The sequence below is a fragment of the Scyliorhinus torazame genome, chromosome 9, assembly GCF_047496885.1.
Source record: "Scyliorhinus torazame isolate Kashiwa2021f chromosome 9, sScyTor2.1, whole genome shotgun sequence".
NCBI lineage: Eukaryota > Metazoa > Chordata > Chondrichthyes > Carcharhiniformes > Scyliorhinidae > Scyliorhinus > Scyliorhinus torazame.
In genome coordinates, this window is record NC_092715.1 from 98,336,736 (window position 1) to 98,356,702 (window position 19,967).

Consider the following 19,967-nt stretch of genomic DNA (forward strand, 5'->3'; position numbering starts at 1 on the left):
TCAAATGGAATGAAAAAGGTTTCTACCTCCTTCTCATCAAACCTTGGCAATGCTTGGACATATTTAAATAGATCCCCACCAAGCCTTCGACCATGCCGCTCTTTCTCTTTATCCTCATCACTATCCTCCAACTGTACGTTTCCCTTTACATCCACCAATTTTAACCATGTTTCATGGCCATTTTCTGAAGTTCAAACTCTCTCTCTTTTTCCCTTTCCTCTCTCTCTTTTTCTTTTTGTTCTGCTAGGGCTGTTCTTTCTTTGTTTAATTCTTCTCTCTCCTTTTCTTTTTCCCTGATCTGTATCTCTCTTTCTCTCTCATTTTGTATTCAAGCTGCTTTAATTCTTTTTCATGCTCAAGTTGCTTGATTTGTAACTGAATTGTTGCCATATCTACTGAGTCAGACTATATCTCAGGCAATTTTAAATGCTCAGCTAGCACCAGAAGTACCTCTTCTTTTTGTGTGCTGTCAGGTAATGCTGACTGCAATGTTTTTGCCAAATCAAAAAGCCTTTTTTAGTCTCTGTTCGTAAGGTACTGCATGTGACCTTCACCACGCCCAAAAACCTCCGAGTCTCTGAAAGATCCATTGTCCACAACACATTCCCTACTTAAACTGGAATTCCACACCTGAAAACCAAACACAAATCTACTCACCCCTCACTGTCTTTAAGTTCACTAAGCCAACCCAATCACGATAGATAGACTTGTATCCCATGAGCCCTCAATTTATTATGGGCCAGGGTTTAGAGAACACCAAAGTATATCATGGAGTTCCCCTGACCCACAACTTTAAATAGATTTTGGTTATGGGGAGCACAAGGGCCCACTTTACAGGTGTGATGCAATAGAGAGCTAAAGTATGTTTAAAACAAAACAATGTTTATTCTATAAATCCAGTTAACATTTTATAAACACACAGTAAACAGTTTATCAACTACCAATCCTGACCACCCCCCAAAAGATACAGTACTCGATAGATTACCCTTGCTAATTTTCCAAACAACATCCACAAGTTAAACCCTTTTAAAATAAAGACGGCAGATTCAAATTCTCTACAGAAACAGGTATTACTTTGAAATCATGAAGTGATCTTTAGATTGCAGAGAGAGATCATAACATCTTCTTGCTGTGAATGCAGCTCTTCTCCTCTGAAAACGAAACCAAAAGCACACTGCAGCTGCCAGCTCAAAACGAAAGTGAAAGACAGACAGACAGCCCAGCTCCACCCACACAATGACATCACTACAGCCATTTGATGAAACACATTTTTCTTAAAGGGACTCTCACATGACATACAGCTCAGCAAAAATGTCTGAACGTACATGGATACAGAGGGGGACAGGCGAACAGCAATATGGCTGTCTCAGTACAATCATTAAACTCAACCTGGTGCCTCTATAAACGCTACCAGAGAACAAGGTAGAAAGAGATAAGGATATGAAAACATGGTCAAATGGCAAAAGCCTTCCCATGCAACAAATGCTCACAACAGCCATGGAAATTCAGGAAAAGATCATGGGCGGGATTCTCCGACCCCCCTCCGTTTCCCGAAGTCTCCGCCACCAAAGATTCGGCAGGGGCGGGAATCGCGCCGCGCCGGTCAGCGGGGCGGAAATCGCACCGCGCCGGTCGGTGGGCCCACCCCCGCCGATTCTCTGGCCCGCGATGGGCTGAAGTCCTGCTGCTGGAATGCCTGTCCCGCCAGCGTGGATTAAACCACCTTTTGAACGGCGGGAAAAGGTGGCGCGGGCGGGCTCCGGGGTCCTGGGGGGAGGCTGGTGTGATTTGGCCCCAGGGGGTGCCCCCACGGTGGCCTGGCCCACGATCGGGGCCCAACGATCTGCGGGCGGGCCTGTGCTGTGGGGGCACTCTTTTTCTTCAGCCTTCGCCATGGTCTTCACTATGGAGGAGGCGGAAGAGACCCCCTCCCCTGCGCATGCGTGGGGGTGACGTCAGCAGCCTCTAATGCTCCCACGCATTCGTGGACCCACGTCGCCCGGCGAAGACCTTTCGGCCCCGGCTGGCGTAGCGCCAAAGGCCTTTCCCGCCATCCGGTGGAGCGGAAACTGCTCCGGCGCGGGCCCAGCCCCTCAAGGTGAGGGCTTGGCCCCTAAAGGTGCGGAGACTTCCACACCTTTGGGGCGGCCCGACGCTGGAGTGGTTCCCACCACTCCATTACGCCGGAACCCCCCGCCCCGCCGGGTGGGGGAGAATCCCGCCCTTCACACAATGCTTGGGTGCGCACCAGTACAAATCCCTTTCAACTCCAGCAACACCAGAGGTACCAATGACACACTGCAATCTCTTTCCCTCAGACACCAGACCCATCTGTACCCTTGCCGGAGCTAATCAAGGATTCTTTAACCACAGCATGACAAAAATAGAAAAAATTCAAAGACAATTCGCAAGAACCCCAGTTCTAAAAGGATATTTTACATATATCACAAGATGCAATATAACCCCACCCTCCCTCAGGCATAGTACAGAATGATTATCATTCCACATATTTATACAGAGAGGACCAGCACCTATAGGTTCGGATTATAATCAGTAGGGTCAGTGCCTCCCAGCAACCTGATTGAGCCGGGATTTAAAAAAAAGGGAAAACTACCAGGAGTAGAGGGTCTCAGAACAACAAAGACTTGGATACAACCACAGGTCCATATTCTTCTGGCGCACACCCTCCACCATATAACGAAGAGTAAAAGCTGCTCATTCAAACAAAAGAACATTCCCACCATAAGGGGGTGGGGGGCAATAGGATATTAACCACAGTACAGGATTCAACCCAACCTCACACCCTCATGCACTAAGGAGTCAGCAAACCAAAGATATTCAAAACACATCAAAACGCAGCCTCTCTGGACGTCCCTACTAAGTGCCTTTGAAAGGGGGCAGCCCAAGCATAAAAGGGCAACAGGATATCAGCCACATCATCAGACATGGCCTAGTCCAGCACACTTCTGCACAAAAGAGTCAGTACCCCCAGGAGACCCAGCGCACTCCAAAATCTACCAACCAGTTGGCCTCACTAACCACACCCAGGGCAGCGCACCATCCCCACTGACAAATCACGTCAGTCTCCAGCGAGGAGACAACACTACGGAAGAGAATAAGACACCCATTAATTGGACATCTTGGTTGGGGGGCCAATTCCCTCCCCCTCCTGAGAAGGTAAAGGAAACCCACCCCATAACACGATAGACTAAAACAGAGTCCCTAACTGTACGCTGCTCACCCACATAAAGAGAAGAACCCCCCATGGGATGAACGTCCAATTTAACCCAAGAATGTCAGACACAAACCAGTACTGTATGCCATTGCAAGGTGGCTACTAGAGGACAAAGCAGTGCTACCTCAACAGGGACAAAAATCCTGCTCCCCATGGAAGACCCAACTACAACGATGAGGATACTCAGGAAACCACCAAATAACACCACTTTGAGTAGGGCGCCTAATCAAGCCTACCCCAAACTGAAAAAGTGCTCCAACACTGCAGAGGCACAGTGTACAGACTCTCACTTACACAAATTGAGTAGGAACTGTGCCTGGACCACATCCAGGCACATGCCACCACTTATTTCCCCCTAACTCAACTCCTCATCACCAAACTCCAGCCAGGGTCATCCAGGGACAAAGTGCAAAACATATATCCCAACAAAAGATAATTATGGGATGTGTAGTAGCATAAAATCAAGGATTAAAAGACAAACAGAGCCAGAGCTTGTGGAAATACAGCCGCTCCTGTGCTCATATCACATGATTCCCCCCAGTAGTTAGCCTTTTTAATGGCCTTTGAGTTATTGGCAGGCATGGCTCCACCTCCCGTGCGTCTGCCGACCTCAATATTGCACACATGCACAGTAAGGTTGAGACGGAACTTTACCCGTGGTCACGTCAGGAGCGTTCCGAGCGGAGCACCGTATAAGTCTGGCCAAGCAAATCGGCAGGGGACGCTGGGCATGGTTGTAACGGCACTGAACTATAGAAGCATAGAAAATAGGTGCAGGAATAGGCCATTCGGCCCCTTGACCCTGCACCACCATTCAATATGATCATGGCTGATCATGGAAATTCAGTATCCTGCTCCTGCTTTCTCTCCATACCTCTTGATCCCTTCAGCCGCAAGGGCCACGTCCAACTCCCTCTTGGAATATATCCAATGAACTGGCCCCAACAGCTTTCTTTGGTGGAGAATTCCACAACTTCACAATTCACCAGTAATCCAGTGGCCCAGGCTAATTGTCTGAGGGCACAGGTTCAAATCCCACCACAGTAGCTGGTTGAATTTAAATGCATTTTTTATAATCTGGAATTGAAAGCAAATCTCAGTAGTAGTGGCCAGGAAACTATGATTGTTGTAAAAACCCATCTGCTTCACTAATGCCTTGTAGGGAAGGAAATCTGCCATCCTTTCCTGATCAGGTTCACATGTGACTCCAGACCCACAGCAACTTTTAACTGCCCTCTGAAATGATCGAGCAAGCTACTCAGTCCAAGAGCAATGAGGGATGGAGAACAAATGCTGGCCTTGCCAGTAACACCCACATTCCATGAAAGAATTAATTCAGAAATTACAATCCTTGGTGAGTTTGCTAAAAAGAGCAGTACAGCACTATTTCTGTTTACAAGCCCATGGCTAATCAACAGTAGAAGCTAATACTGCCTGGGCTTGTTATGACTATGGTTGAGAATAAAACATATCAGCCAATGTAACATTTGAGTGTGAATAATACTCCTTGCTCTTTTAGTGATGAGTGACAGATTACAACAAGGCTTAAAAATTGTATTTAAAACTACTGTCAACTAAATCGAGAAGCAATTCCAAATACAAATAGACATAATAAATAACCTGATACAGAATTTGTTTGGGAAAAGGTAGTGTCCATATCTGTATGGTGGATAAATACTGCAAGAACTTTAAACAACATTAAAATCTATTGTAATTATGAGCTATAATTTACTGTAGAATGGTGGGCGAAGTTGAGCACTCTGTTGTTGGAAGAACAAGCTCCGTCTGCTAAGAGTCTAGTAGCTAAACAAGTTTTACCCTGAGGCGGATTCAGGGAAAATGACAAAATGTGATTCTTACCATAGAGTTTATTCTGTTGTCCTTTCCTGATCTAATTAAACAGTAGTTGTAGATCAACAAAAAGAGCGGCATCAGTGGGATCACATAGATTTCAAAGTTCCAAACTACAATAAGATAGATCTAAACAAAATAATGAGAAAAACACATCAATCATAAAACACATCATGTGGAGTAAAATCAAGTAGGTTATTTCTTAAACTATCTATTTATTAATCTTTTCATGTACATTTGTGTTCCATTCTGTCCCCATTGAATCATATTAGCTGTTGTTGGTACAGTTCGGCTAATGCTGTGTTATGTTTATTTGGTAGGCAAAAGCAACCTGTATTTTGAGAGGCAGGTGTCACTGCTGCTTTCCTTTAACTCGAGAAAGGAGACAGGATGGCAATATGAGCTAAAGCTGATAACTAAACTTGGACTGTATTAATTAACTGAATTTCTGAGCTATTAAATGTAACGGTAGGAAAGGCCAACGGTCAGGGCTTTGAGTTAAAATTTCTATCTTTCATCAACATTTCCTTTTGAGTTGGGTCAGGGGAAGATTCACTTTTTCCCCTCAAAATGGTATAATTCTCAATCACCTCCTGGTCTTACCATATCACACACCAGTTAAAAGAGCTTGATCTATGTATCTCCTACTTGAATATCAAGGAAAATGGGTGATTAACTTGCATTAATAAATTGCAATTCTGACAATTATTGCCATGTTTATTGCTATCCTTGTGGAGTATGACATCAGGAAAATTAGGTGTTATTGCAGTGCTGATGAACCCCCAATGCTGATACATATTTGGAAACTGCTAAACCCGTCAAGAGAACTCGACCCATGTTGGTCTCTGGGGCACAATGCTCTTTGTAGAAGATACTATACCCAAGAAATCCCTTCTAGTGACATTTGTGAACAAAAACTTAACACATTGGTATTATGGTCATTCATGCTTCTCTTCAGTTTTTGCCCACAGTAATAATAATAATAACAAGAATCTTAATGAGTGTCACAAGCAGGCTTACATTAACATTGCAATGATGTTACTGTGAAAATCCCCTAGTCGCCTGTTGGGGTACACTGAGAGAGAATTTAGAATGTCTAATTTACCGAACAAGCACGTCGTTCGGGACTTAGAAGGAAACTGGAGCACCCGGAGGAAACCCACGTAGACATGGGGAGAACATGCAGACTCCGCACAGACAGTGATGCAAGCCGGGAATCGAACCCTGATCTCTAGCGCTGTGAAGCAACAGTGCTAACCACTGTGCCACCGTGCCGCCACCCATCATCATTTGAAGATGACAAGTTAGTCAAACATGCATTCTGCTCTCTCCTAATATCAGGTAAAAGGAAAGTTCCCAAAATATGTAATCTTAGAAATGGCAGGATTCGGGAACCATGGAAGACAGGGGAAATTGTAAGCTTAGTCAAAAGGAAAAAGGAAGCATACGATAGGTCTAGGCATCTAAAAACTGACAAAGCCCTTGAGGAGTACAGTGAAAGGAGGAAGGAACTTAAACATGGAATTAGGACGGCTTAAAGGAGCCATGAAATGTCTTTAGCAAGCATGGTCATGAGAATCCCAAAGCTTTTAATGCATATATTAGGAGCAAGAGGATAGCAAGAGAAAGAGTAGGCACACTTAAGACAATGGTGGGAAGTTATGCGTGGAACTACAATAAGTGGGTGAAATCCTTAATGAATACTTTGGGGGTGATTCTCCAATATTGGGCCCAAGTGTTCGCGCCGTCGTGAACGCCGTCGCGTTGCACGACGGCGCAAACCAGGCCTGGGTACGACAGATTCTGGCCCCCACAGGGATGGGTACAGAACTGACTTGGGTATAGAATGATGTGGAGATGCCGGCGTTGGACTGGGGTGAGCACAGTACGAAGTCTTACAACACCAGGTTAAAGTCCAACAGGTTTGTTTCGATGTCACTAGCTTTCGGAGCGCTGCTCCTTCCTCAGGTGAATGAAGAGGTCTGTTCCAGAAACATATATATAGACAAATTCAAAGATGCCAAACAATGCTTGGAATGCGAGCATTAGCAGGTGATTAAATCTTTACAGATCCAGAGATGGGGTAACCCCAGGTTAAAGAGGTGTGAATTGTCTCAAGCCAGGACAGTTGGTAGGATTTTGCAGGCCAGATGGTGGGGGATGAATGTAATGTGACATGAATCCCAGGTCCTGGTTGAGGCTGCACTCATATGTGCGGAACTTGGCTATAAGTTTCTGCTCGGCGATTCTGCGTTGTCGCGGGTCCTGAAGGCCGCCTTGGAGAACGCTTACCCGGAGATCAGAGGCTGAATGCCCTTGACTGCTGAAGTATTCCCCGACTGGAAGGGAACATTCCTGCCTGGTGATTGTTGCGCGATGTCCGTTCATTCATTGTCGCAGCGTCTGCATGGTCTCGCCAATGTACCACGCTTTGGGACATCCTTTCTTGCAGCGTATGAGGTAGACAATGTTGGCCGAGTCGCACGAGTATGTACCGCGTACCTGGTGGGTGGTGTTCTCACGTGTAATAGTGGTATCCATGTCGATGATCTGGCACGTCTTGCAGAGATTGCCATGACAGAGTTGTGTGGTGTCGTGGTCACTGTTCTGAAGACTGGGTAGTTTGCTGCACACAATGGTTCGTTTGAGGTTGAGCGGTTGTTTGAAGGCAAGTAGTGGGGGTGTGGGGATGACCTTGGCAAGATGTTCATCGTCATCAATGACGTGTTGAAGGCTGTGAAGAAGATGACGTAGTTTCTCCGCTCCGGGGAAGTACTGGACGACGAAGGGTATTCTGTCGGTTGTGTCCCATGTTTGTCTTCTGAGGAGGTCGGTCCGGTTTTTCGCTGTGGCGCGTTGGAACTGTCGATCGATGAGTCGAGTGCCATATCCCGTTCGTACGAGGGCATCTTTCAACGTCTGTAGATGTCTGTTACGCTCCTCCTCGTCTGAGCAGATCCTGTGTATACGGAGCGCTTGTCCATAGGGGGATGGCTTCTTTAATGTGTTTAGGGTGGAAGCTGGAGAAGTGGAGCATCATGAGGTTATCCGTGGGTTTGCGGTAAAGCGAAGTGCTGAGGTGACCATCCTTGATGGAGACGAGTGTGTCCAAGAATGCAACTGATTTTGGAGAGTAGTCCATGGTGAGTCTGATGGTTGGATGGAACTTATTAATGTCATCGTGTAGTCGTTTCAGTGATTCTTCGCCGTGGGTCCAAAGGAAAAAAATGTCATCGATGTATCTGGTGTATAACATCGGTTGAAGGTCCTGTGCGGTGAGTAGGTCCTGTTCAAACTTGTGCATGAAGATGTTGGCGTATTGGGGTGCGAATTTGGTCCCCATGGCTGTTCCGTGCGTCTGGATGAAGAACTTGTTGTCGAAGGTGAAGACGTTGTGATCCAGAATGAAGCGGATGAGTTGCAGAATTGCGTCTGGAGATTGGCAGTTGTCGGTGTTGAGTACTGAGGCTGTTGCAGCAATGCCGTCGTCATGGGGGATGCTGGTGTAGAGTGCCGAGACGTCCATTGTGACGAGGAATGTTCCTGGTTCAACTGGTCCATGGGTGCTGAGTTTCTGTAGGAAGTCCGTCGTGTCGCGACAGAAGCTGGGTGTACCTTGTACGATGGGTTTCAAGATGCCCTCGATGTAGCCAGAGAGGTTCTCACACAGGGTCCCATTGCCTGAAACGATAGGGCGGCCTGGTGTGTTGGCCTTATGTATTTTTGGGAGGCAGTAGAGATCTCCAATGCGGGGAGTACGTGGGATGAGAGCACGTAGGGTGCTCTGAAGATCTGGATCCAAGGTCTTGATCAGTCTGTTAAGTTGGCGGATGTGTTCCTTGGTCGGATCTGCGGGTAACTGTCTGTAGTGTTCTTGGTTGTTCAGTTGTCGGTATACTTCTTTGCAGTAGTCCGTTCTGTTCAGTACGACAGTGGCCCCCCCTTTGTCTGCTGGTTTGATGACGATGCTGTGGTTGGTCTTGAGAGCGCGGATGGCATTGCGTTGTGCTTGGGTGACGTTCGGGGTTGTCTTGTGAATGCGACTGATGAATCTGGCATTGACGCGACTCCTGACGGCTTGAGCATACATGTCGAGTCTAAGGCAGCGGCCTTCCGGAGGGGTCCAATTCGACTCTTTCCTCTTCGGTTGCCGCACCGCAGATCTCTCGGTCTGCTGTTCCGGTTCATTGGTAGTCTGCTTGGGTTCGCTGTTGGCCTCTTGGGGTCTGTGGAAGAATTCCCGGAGCCTCATTTGCCTGATGAATTCCTCCTTGTCTGCCGCGAGACTGATGGGGTCCATTTTGGTGGTGGTGCAGAAATTAAGCCCTCTGCTGAGGACTTCGATTTTCTTCGAATTCATCAGGCGAATGAGGCTCCGGAATGAGGCTCCGGGAATTCAACCATCGTCATCAAACCAGCAGACAAAGTACTGAACAGAACGGACTACTGCAAAGAAGTATACCGACAACTGAACAACCAAGAACACTACAGACAGTTACCCGCAGATCCGACCAAGGAACACATCCGCCAACTTAACAGACTGATCAAGACCTTGGATCCAGATCTTCAGAGCACCCTACGTGCTCTCATCCCACGTACTCCCCGCATTGGAGATCTCTACTGCCTCCCAAAAATACATAAGGCCAACACACCAGGCCGCCCTATCGTTTCAGGCAATGGGACCCTGTGTGAGAACCTCTCTGGCTACATCGAGGGCATCTTGAAACCCATCGTACAAGGTACACCCAGCTTCTGTCGCGACACGACGGACTTCCTACAGAAACTCAGCACCCATGGACCAGTTGAACCAGGAACATTCCTCGTCACAATGGACGTCTCGGCACTCTACACCAGCATCCCCCATGACGACGGCATTGCTGCAACAGCCTCAGTACTCAACACCGACAACTGCCAATCTCCAGACGCAATTCTGCACCTCATCCGCTTCATTCTGGATCACAACGTCTTCACCTTCGACAACAAGTTCTTCATCCAGACGCACGGAACAGCCATGGGGACCAAATTCGCACCCCAATACGCCAACATCTTCATGCACAAGTTTGAACAGGACCTACTCACCGCACAGGACCTTCAACCGATGTTATACACCAGATACATCGATGACATTTTTTTCCTTTGGACCCACGGCGAAGAATCACTGAAACGACTACACGATGACATTAATAAGTTCCATCCAACCATCAGACTCACCATGGACTACTCTCCAAAATCAGTTGCATTCTTGGACACACTCGTCTCCATCAAGGACGGTCACCTCAGCACTTCGCTTTACCGCAAACCCACGGATAACCTCATGATGCTCCACTTCTCCAGCTTCCACCCTAAACACATTAAAGAAGCCATCCCCTATGGACAAGCGCTCCGTATACACAGGATCTGCTCAGACGAGGAGGAGCGTAACAGACATCTACAGACGTTGAAAGATGCCCTCGTACGAACGGGGTATGGCACTCGACTCATCGATCGACAGTTCCAACGCGCCACAGCGAAAAACCGGACCGACCTCCTCAGAAGACAAACATGGGACACAACCGACAGAATACCCTTCGTCGTCCAGTACTTCCCCGGAGCGGAGAAACTACGTCATCTTCTTCACAGCCTTCAACACGTCATTGATGACGATGAACATCTTGCCAAGGTCATCCCCACACCCCCACTACTTGCCTTCAAACAACCGCGCAACCTCAAACGAACCATTGTGTGCAGCAAACTACCCAGTCTTCAGAACAGTGACCATGACACCACACAACTCTGTCATGACAATCTCTTCAAGACGTGCCAGATCATCGACATGGATACCACTATTACACGTGAGAACACCACCCACCAGGTACGCGGTACATACTCGTGCGACTCGGCCAACGATGTGTACCTCATACGCTGCAGGAAAGGATATCCCGAAGCGTGGTACATTGGCGAGACCATGCAGACGCTGCGACAACGAATGAACGGACATCGCGCAACAATCACCAGGCAGGAATGTTCCCTTCCAGTCGGGGAACACTTCAGCAGTCAAGGGCATTCAGCCTCTGATCTCCGGGTAAGCGTTCTCCAAGGCGGCCTTCAGGACCCGCGACAATGCAGAATCGCCGAGCAGAAACTTATAGCCAAGTTCCGCACACATGAGTGCGGCCTCAACCGGGACCTGGGATTCATGTCACATTACATTCATCCCCCACCATCTGGCCTGCGAAATCCTACCAACTGTCCTGGCTTGAGACAATCCACACCTCTTTAACCTGGGGTTACCCCATCTCTGGATCTGTAAAGATTTAATCACCTGCTAATGCTCGCATTCCTAGCATTGTTTGGCATCTTTGAATTTGTCTATATATGTGTTTCTGGAACAGACCTCTTCATTCACCTGAGGAAGGAGCAGCGCTCCGAAAGCTAGTGACATCGAAACAAACCTGTTGGACTTTAACCTGGTGTTGTAAGACTTCGTATTGGGTATAGAAGACAGAGAGTAGCTGTGGAAGGGTGTTTTTCAAAATGGAGTTCTGTAGCTAGTGATGTTCCGCAGGGATCAGTGAACAAAAGAACAAAGAACAAAGAAATGTACAGCACAGGAACAGGCCCATCGGCCCTCCAAGCCCGTGCCGACCATGCTGCCCGACTAAACTACAATCTTCTACACTTCCTGGGTCTGTATCCCTCTATTCCCATCCTATTCATGTATTTGTCAAGATGCCCCTTAAATGTCACTATCGTCCCTGCTTCCACCACCTCCTCCGGTAGCGAGTTCCAGGCACCCACTACCCTCTGTGTAAAAAACTTGCCTCGTACATCTACTCTGAACCTTGCCCCTCTCACCTTAAACCTATGCCCCCTAGTAATTGACCCCTCTACCCTGGGGAAAAGCCTCTGACTATCCACTCTGTCTAGGCACCTCATAATTTTGTAGACCTCTATCAGGTCGCCCCTCAGCTTGCATCGTTCCAGTGAGAACAAACCGAGTTTATTCAACCACTCCTCATAGCTAATGCCCTTCATACCAGGCAACATTCTGGTAAATCTCTTCTGCACCCTCTCTAAAGCCTCCACATCCTTCTGGTAGTGGCGACCAGAATTGAACACTCTACTCAAAGTTCTATACAGCTGCAACATGACTTGCCAATTCTTATACTCAATGCCCCGGCCAATGAAGGCAAGCATGCCGTATGCCTTCTTGACTACCTTCTCCACCTGTGTTGCCCCTTTCAGTGACCTGTGGACCTGTACTCCTCGATCTCTCTGACTTTCAATACTCGAGGGTTCTACCATTCACTGTATATTCCCTACGTGCATTAGACCTTCCAAAATGCATTACCTCACATTTGTCCGGATTAAACTCCATCTGCCATCTCTCCGCCCAAGTCTCCAAACAATCTAAATCCTGCTGTATCCTCTGACAGTCCTCATCGCTATCCGCAATTCCACCAACCTTTGTGTCGTTTGCAAACTTACTAATCAGATCAGTTACATTTTCCTCCAAAACATTTATATATACTACAAACAGCAAAGGTCCCAGCACTGATCCCTGTGGAACACCAGTGCTGGGACCTCTGTTGTTTGTAGTATGTATAAATGATCTGGAGGAAAATGTGGGTGGTTTGAACAATAAGTTTGTGGATGACACGAAGATTGGCAGAGTTGCTGATAGTGTTGAGCATTGTCAGAGGATACAACAGAATATATATCGAATGGATACTTGGGCTCAGGAACGGCAGATGGAGTTTAATCCAAACAAATGCGAGGTGATGCATTTTGGAGGATCAAGTCTAGGTATAAATTATACAGTAAATGGCAGAACCTTTGGGAACATTAACATACAGAGAGATCTGGGCGTGCAGGTTCACAATTCCCTAAAAGTGACAACACAGGTGGCCAAGGTGATTAAGAAGGCATATGATATGATTGCCTTCATCAGCCGGCGCATTGAGTACAAGAGTTGTGAAATCATGTTGCAGCTATATAAAACCTTGGTTAAGCTTTTAGAGTATTGCGTGCAGTTCTGGTCAGCATATTGTCAGAAGGACGTGGAAGCTTTGTAGAGAATGCAAAGTAGGTTCAACAAGATATTACCTGGTTGGCTATGAGGAGAGGTTGACTAAACTAGGATTGTTTTCATTGGAACGACGGAGGCTGAGGGGAAACCTGATAGAGGTCGACAAAATTATGAGAGGCATAAATAGGGTGGATAATCAGAGGCTTTTTCCAAGGGTGAAAATGTCAATTACAAGGGGGCGCAGGTTCAAGGTGAGAGGGGGAAAGTTTAAGGGAGATGTGTGGGGTAAGTTTTTCACACAGAGAGTGGTGGGTGCCTGGGACGCGCTGCCGGAGGATGTGGTGGAAGCAGGCACATTAGCAACATTTAAGAGGCATCTGGATGGATACACGAATAGGGAGGAAATAGAGGGATATGGATCGAGTAAGGGCAGAAAGATTTGTTTTTAGTTAGGGCATCATGATCGGCACAGGCTTGGAGGGCCAAAGGGCCTGTTCCTGTGCTGTATTTTTCTTTGTTCTTTGTTCTTAAGCTCTTTGTAGCCTTCATATTACACCTGGCATAACTCTGAAAACAAATTCTTGAATTATTTATCATAAACATATTTATGTAGAGCTTTATCAAATGTCTTTTTCTTCAAGAAAATCAAAGAGGCAGGGCAAATAAAATATTGCCCTTCCAATGAATCATGTTTATGGACGATCTCAATTCCATTATTTTACATGGAATCACTGTAATAAAAAATCAATGGGAATGTTGAAACCTCAACCTTGAACAACCCCTGGTTCTCCTGGTCTGCTGTTGTGGAAATTCCAAGCACATGACTCCATAGGTTATAAACGTTTTGGGCACATCCTGTTTAAATTTACCAATCCTTATAACAGGATGGTTTGTATACTCTGTTCCCAGAAAGCATTCCTAAGCAATCTCTTGTTTGCAATTAAAGAAGAATCTGCTAAACATTCCTGTTTAATAACTCGGTGCTCAATAACTCCAGAGTCTAACTCTGCAAATGTCATAACACTTTTCCCTGAGCTCCCAACTGCCCAAGACATATTTATTGTAAAGGGAATAATATTCAAGCAGCTTAGTTTGGAACTTAATATGTTTCTTACTGATTCTCTCTTAATTAATATATAAAATACAGGATAAATGCTCAACAATAAGTTATGAGAGAAAATGGGTTGCCCCCCGAAATTAAGTGCAGGATTGTGACATGCGACTATCCACGCCCAATCAAATTGATACAGCAGCAAGAAAATTTCAGGCTGCCTATTCATTTCCGTGATTGTAGTGTGCAGCCCAGCACTAAACATGCAGTTGAGTAGCTGCATTTCTCAGAAGGGTTTCCAAGGTAATAGTGATGCTCACATCAATTAAAACTAGCTTACACGACTTAAATCCAACGGTACCTCTTAATGGAGAGATCCTCTTCCCACTGGAGGCCACAAGGTGCTCTAGACAACTGCTCATAAGGCAGTAAGCACAAGTGGCCAGAGTGGTCAATGCCAACAGTGGGGTCAAGGTCATGGATGCAGTACTGCAAGAGGTTTACTGGCCTCACATGTGTGGTCACATTCAGTGAATGCATCCTTACATGCTAATTGCTCTTAAGAAAATCTCGCATACCGATTCAGAGAGTAGGAGGCCGGGAATTCCAAGCCCCAATATATTCAGACTTTCCCTGCGTGCGCAGACTGGGGGCAGGTTGTACACACGCAGTTCTGCATTTTGAAGTTCTTTAGGCTGAGGACTGACCTGGTGCTGTCGTGCTGAAAGGAAAATGGGGTGAAAACGCAGGTTAGCTGACCAGGGGCATAGTGCAATTGAAGATTAGAATACCAGGCAGGAAACTTTGGGAGGGGACACCGAGTGGTCCCAACAGGGAGAGGTCCAAAAGGAAGTCCATGGTAGGGCGCAGAGACAGTTCCCAGTTAAATCAAGGAAAGAAAGGGAGGAGCAGAGAAACAGCTCCAATCTGGAAAAGGACTGCAGCTAGCCGATTGTAAGTGGAGGGCATAGGCAAAGCCCTGAAAATCTTTCCTCACCTCTTGAGTTCAGTTCTTTTGTCCATGTATGGACCAAGGCTGTAATGAGGTCAGGAGCTGAGTGACCCTGGCAGAACCCAAACTGAGCGTCGCGTGAGCAGGTTAATGCTGTGCAAGTGCTGCTTGATAGCACTGTCAACGGCCGATAACACCACTTTACTAATGTGGCAGTAATTGGCTGGGTTAGATTTGTCCTGCTTTTTGTGGATAAATAACTAATAATAATGATAATAATCTTTATTGTCACAAATAGGCTTACATTAACACTGCACTGAAGTTACTGTGAAATCCCCTAATCGCCACATTCCGGCGCCTGTTCGGGTACACAGAGGGAGAATTCAGAATGTCCAAATTACCTAAAGCACGTCTTTCGGGACTTGTGGGAGGAAACTGGAGCACCAGGAGGAAACCCACGCAGACACAGGGAGAACATGAAGACTCCACACAGACAGTGACCCAAGCCGGAATTGAACGTGGGACCCTGGCCCGTGAAGCAACTGTGCTAACCACTGTGCTACCATGCCGCCCACCTGATATTGTGGGATTAAAGTGTTTGGTGGGGTAGACTGATGTTGGTCACACTGTAGTTTTGAATCCTGCCTCATTTAAGAAAATAAAAACAGAAGAATCTGGGACTATACAGCATGTCAGGCAGAGAAAAATAGAGCTAGCATTTCAGGGATGTGACCTGGCATCAGATGTTTCTCTCTCCACAGAGGCTGCCTGACCCTGCTGTGCATTTCCAGCAATTCCTGTTTTCATTTCAGATTTCCATCATCTGCGCTGTTTTGCATTTGCAATGTAAGAAAATGACTGTCAAGGGTCACAAATGAGCTAATTACTAATGCTCAGATTAACAGTGCTGTGCAGCAGTGATGTTATCAGTATACATTTGATTATTGAAGAATTAAGTGCAATCTCAGATGCACAATGGGCAGCAACATGTTAAACCCACTACTAATTGTGCTGTCTATCATTTGCCTGAAGCTGCACTCAACTTTTCATTAATTGATTTTATTGCAGAACCTGTTATTAATCCTCATTTATCTGTAGTGATATTAGCACAGTTAGCCTTTGTCCTTATACCACTCTCCTGTAAACTGCAATTCTGTATATTACACATAATTACTGAATTGGTTTCTGTTGAAATAAGTACATACTTACTTTAAAACAGGGTGCATGTTTTAGCGCAATAAAGATCTGCAATATCAGTATCAATTTACAACCCTGTTATGATACATTATTCAGTTTAGCTTTCTTTTTGCCTGGCTTCGATAGAGTGATGAAGGCCCACTCTAGCCCCCTAGAGTTCATACTTGTGTGTTCAAGGAGAGGTTAAGGGCAGTTATTGATGCTTCCAGCTATGAATCACCGCACAGAGAGTTCCAGATATTGTACTGCCCTTGCCAGCAACATTGATGCTGATGGTAACCAACCGATTTCCCAGAAATAGGAAGAAAAAAACACTGAGCCAGTGTAAGCACAAGAAGCAAAAGTGATTTTGATAGGAATAGGCTGTTTGCCTGCATTTTAAACTGTAAAATACAGGGAGAAAAAGGAATAGATGTGTGATGAAAAATATTTTACTTGTGCAGTGTCAGCACTGATAATTACCAGTAATAAAATTAAATCACACTTCTGAATCAAAGCCTTATAAATAGGCCAAGCACCTTTAATCAGAAATCAGCAGAATAGAAAGCACAAAATTAGTCTTCAAAAGTGTGTGGTCTTAGAAGAGATGTTCAAATGTAAAGATTTTGATCATCCTTGTTTGAATTACATATTGGTTTCTTTCCTATACTTATTTTTTGTATGATTAAGAGGCAAGGGAAATAAAATTGATTCCGCCCCAGAATGAGAGCGGAAATTGTGGTATGCCGGCAGGACATTACATTGGTACTGCCTGCTATTTTAAATGATTGCTGCCTGTCACTCATGTGGCTGAATGTGCTGCAGAGGACCCGGAACATCTAAACTGACGTCATCTACTGCTCACTTTGTTACATTCCCAGAACCCACTCACCCCAGCATTCTCTCACCCTCACACATCCAGCTGTAAGCCTCACATCCACAATTCAGGGTTCGGACACACTGGCATTCACTCCACATCCAATGCTGTCCTTGCCCTACTTTCAGATTGTAGCTGTGTCTGCAGCAGTTGGCAGATTTCAGTCACAACCACTTTGATGAAGTGAGGATTCATCGCTGAGGTAAGGAAATTTGCTCCCCAAAGACCCTTGTTGAATATAATCTGCTCAGAGCCCTTTTCTTCCTTCTTCTTTGAGCAACTTGTCCTAAAATTCACCCAGTCATATTTAAATGCAAGAAGTCCTACCAGGCCAGCCACATCTGGAAGTAATTTGTTTCAGTACAAGCTTTTAAATGAAGAGTAAAAAACTTCAGGACCAACCTGACCACTCTCTGTAGACAGTTGAAACATTCTTAGTCGGGTATTAGAATACTCTGAAAACTTGTGGAGTTGTGCGAACTAACCTATAAAAATCTCATGATCCTACTAAATAGTTCTTGTAGGAGTCTTTCATGACATTAAGACGGGTTGCTGGAGGAAGCAAATCAGCATTGCACACTGATATGTGTCATGATCTGCCTGTTCTGCATGTTGCCACTGGTTGTTAGGTCTTTGCAGCAGCTCCTTTTATCAAGGTGCTTGTTGTGTTCTGTGAGATGGCCGTTGTAATGAGGTACACAGAACATCCAGTTGTTTAACTATAACAATGATTTATTAACACACACATGGAAAGCTAACAAACAGATTACAGACAATAATTACTAGATAAATTCAGTGAATTCTACTGGAACTACTCTAACTGTGACTCTCCTTTCTTACGTCCTACTACCAACTGGCGGGTATCTCAAGTCACGTGAAGGATGTCTGGCGCCACCAGCTGGCTGGAGGTCGCATCACTAATGATCTACAAAACTGTGCACAGGCATATCACCATAGTGCTGACGTAGAAACCTTTCATTTTTGATAGGTAGGTTGCTAGCAAAATGTCTAAAAATGGGCACTATGGTGTCTAATTTAGCTCCCTATTTATCTTCTCCAATGTGGAATTTGCGTAAGTCATCTTTACCTAATGATCCAGCAGATAAGGTTCTAAGTTTATAGGTAATACTAGGCTTGACTGATATATAGAAAATAGGAGCAGAAGACCATTTGGGCCTTCAAGCCTGTTCCACCATTCATTATGGTCATGGCTGATGATCCAACTCAATAGGTTTAACCTGCCTTACCGCCATATACTTTGGTCCCTTTCCACCCCAGGAGCTATATCTAACTCCTTCTTGAAAACATACAAGGCTGGATTCTCCATTAGTGGGATCCTCTGCTTCGCCGGCAGCGCACTCACGCCCGCGGATTTCCCGACGGTGAAGGGGTGCACACAATGGGAAACCCCACTGGCCGGTTGCAGGGTCGAAGGATCCCGCTGCCGGCGGGGGCGCGCCGCACCAGAAAACGGCCACAATGTTTTGACCTCAATTACTTTTTTTGGTAATGAATTCCACCGGCTTACCACACTCTGTGAAAAAATTTCTCCTCATCTCTGTCCTAAATGGTCTAACCTGTAGCTTCAGACTGTGACCTCTGGTTCTGGACTCCCCCACCACTGGGAACATTCTTCCTACATCCACTCGTTCCAGTCCTGTTAGAATTTTATTGGTTTCTAAGAGATCCCCCCCCCCCTCATTCTTCTGAACTCCAATGAATATAATCACACCGACTCATACTCTCCTCATCTGTATTTCTGCCACCCCAGGAATCAGTCTGGTAAACCTTCATTGCATTCTCTCTATAGCAGGAACATCCTTCCTCAGATAAGGAGGCGAAAACTGCACACAATATTCCAGGTGCGTCTCACCAAAGCACTGTATAATTGCAGCAAGATGTTCCTACTCCTGTACTCGAATCCTCTCGCAATGACGGCCAACATGCCACTTGCCTTCTTTACCACCTGCTGCACCTTCAGCATACTTACCTTCAGTAAGTGATGTATGTGCACACCCAGGACTCATTGCACACCCCCTCTCTCAATTTATAGCCATTCAGATAATCATCTATCTTCCTGTTTGTGCTACCAAAGTGGATAACCTCACATTTATCCACATTATATTGCATCTGCCATGCATTTGGCCACTCACTCAGCTTGTCAAAATCACACTGAAGCATCTTTGCATCTTCCTCACAGCTCACCCTCCCACCCAGCTTTGTGTCATCTGCTAATTTGGAGATATTACATTTAGTTCCCTCATCTAAATCATTAATATATATATGTACATATATATATATATATATATATATATATATATAGTGAATAGCTGGAGTCCCAGCATGGACCCCTACGATTTAATAGATTTTACAATGCAGAAGGAGGCCATTTGGCCCATCAAGTCTGCACTGGCCCTTGGAAAGAGCACCCTACTTAAACCCACACCCTATCCCTGTAACCTAGTAACTCCACCCAACCTTTTTGAACACTAAGGGCAATTTATCATGGCCAATCCACCTAACCTGCGCATCTTTGGACTGTGGGAGGAAACCGGAGCACCCGGAGGAAACCCACGCACACAAGGGGAGGATGTGCAGACTCTGCACAGACAGTGACCCAAGCCGGGAATCGAACCTGGGACCCTGGCGCTATGAAGCAACTGTGATAACCACTGTGCTACCGTGCTGCCAGGGGACCTGTGTTAACTTACCCTTGCGGCCTGGTGAAGGTTGTTGGTCTTCTTCCAACATTGGACAGTGATCCTCCTGGTCAAGCTGCCCAAACTGACGACCACTGCCACTGCCACCCTGGGGCCA

General features: G+C 45.9%; 1 protein-coding gene across 5 annotated transcripts in view; it reads right to left on the bottom strand.

The window, feature by feature from the left end:
* Positions 1-19,967, bottom strand: part of mctp1a (multiple C2 domains, transmembrane 1a) — a 1,185,582-nt gene that overhangs the window by 277,652 nt on the left and 887,963 nt on the right. For all 5 annotated transcript variants that reach the window (XM_072516301.1, XM_072516303.1, XM_072516302.1 and 2 more), the window contains one exon: positions 5,096-5,215. In XM_072516301.1, coding sequence (XP_072372402.1) covers positions 5,096-5,215 — 120 coding nt within the window. The remainder of the gene's footprint in view (positions 1-5,095; positions 5,216-19,967) is intronic.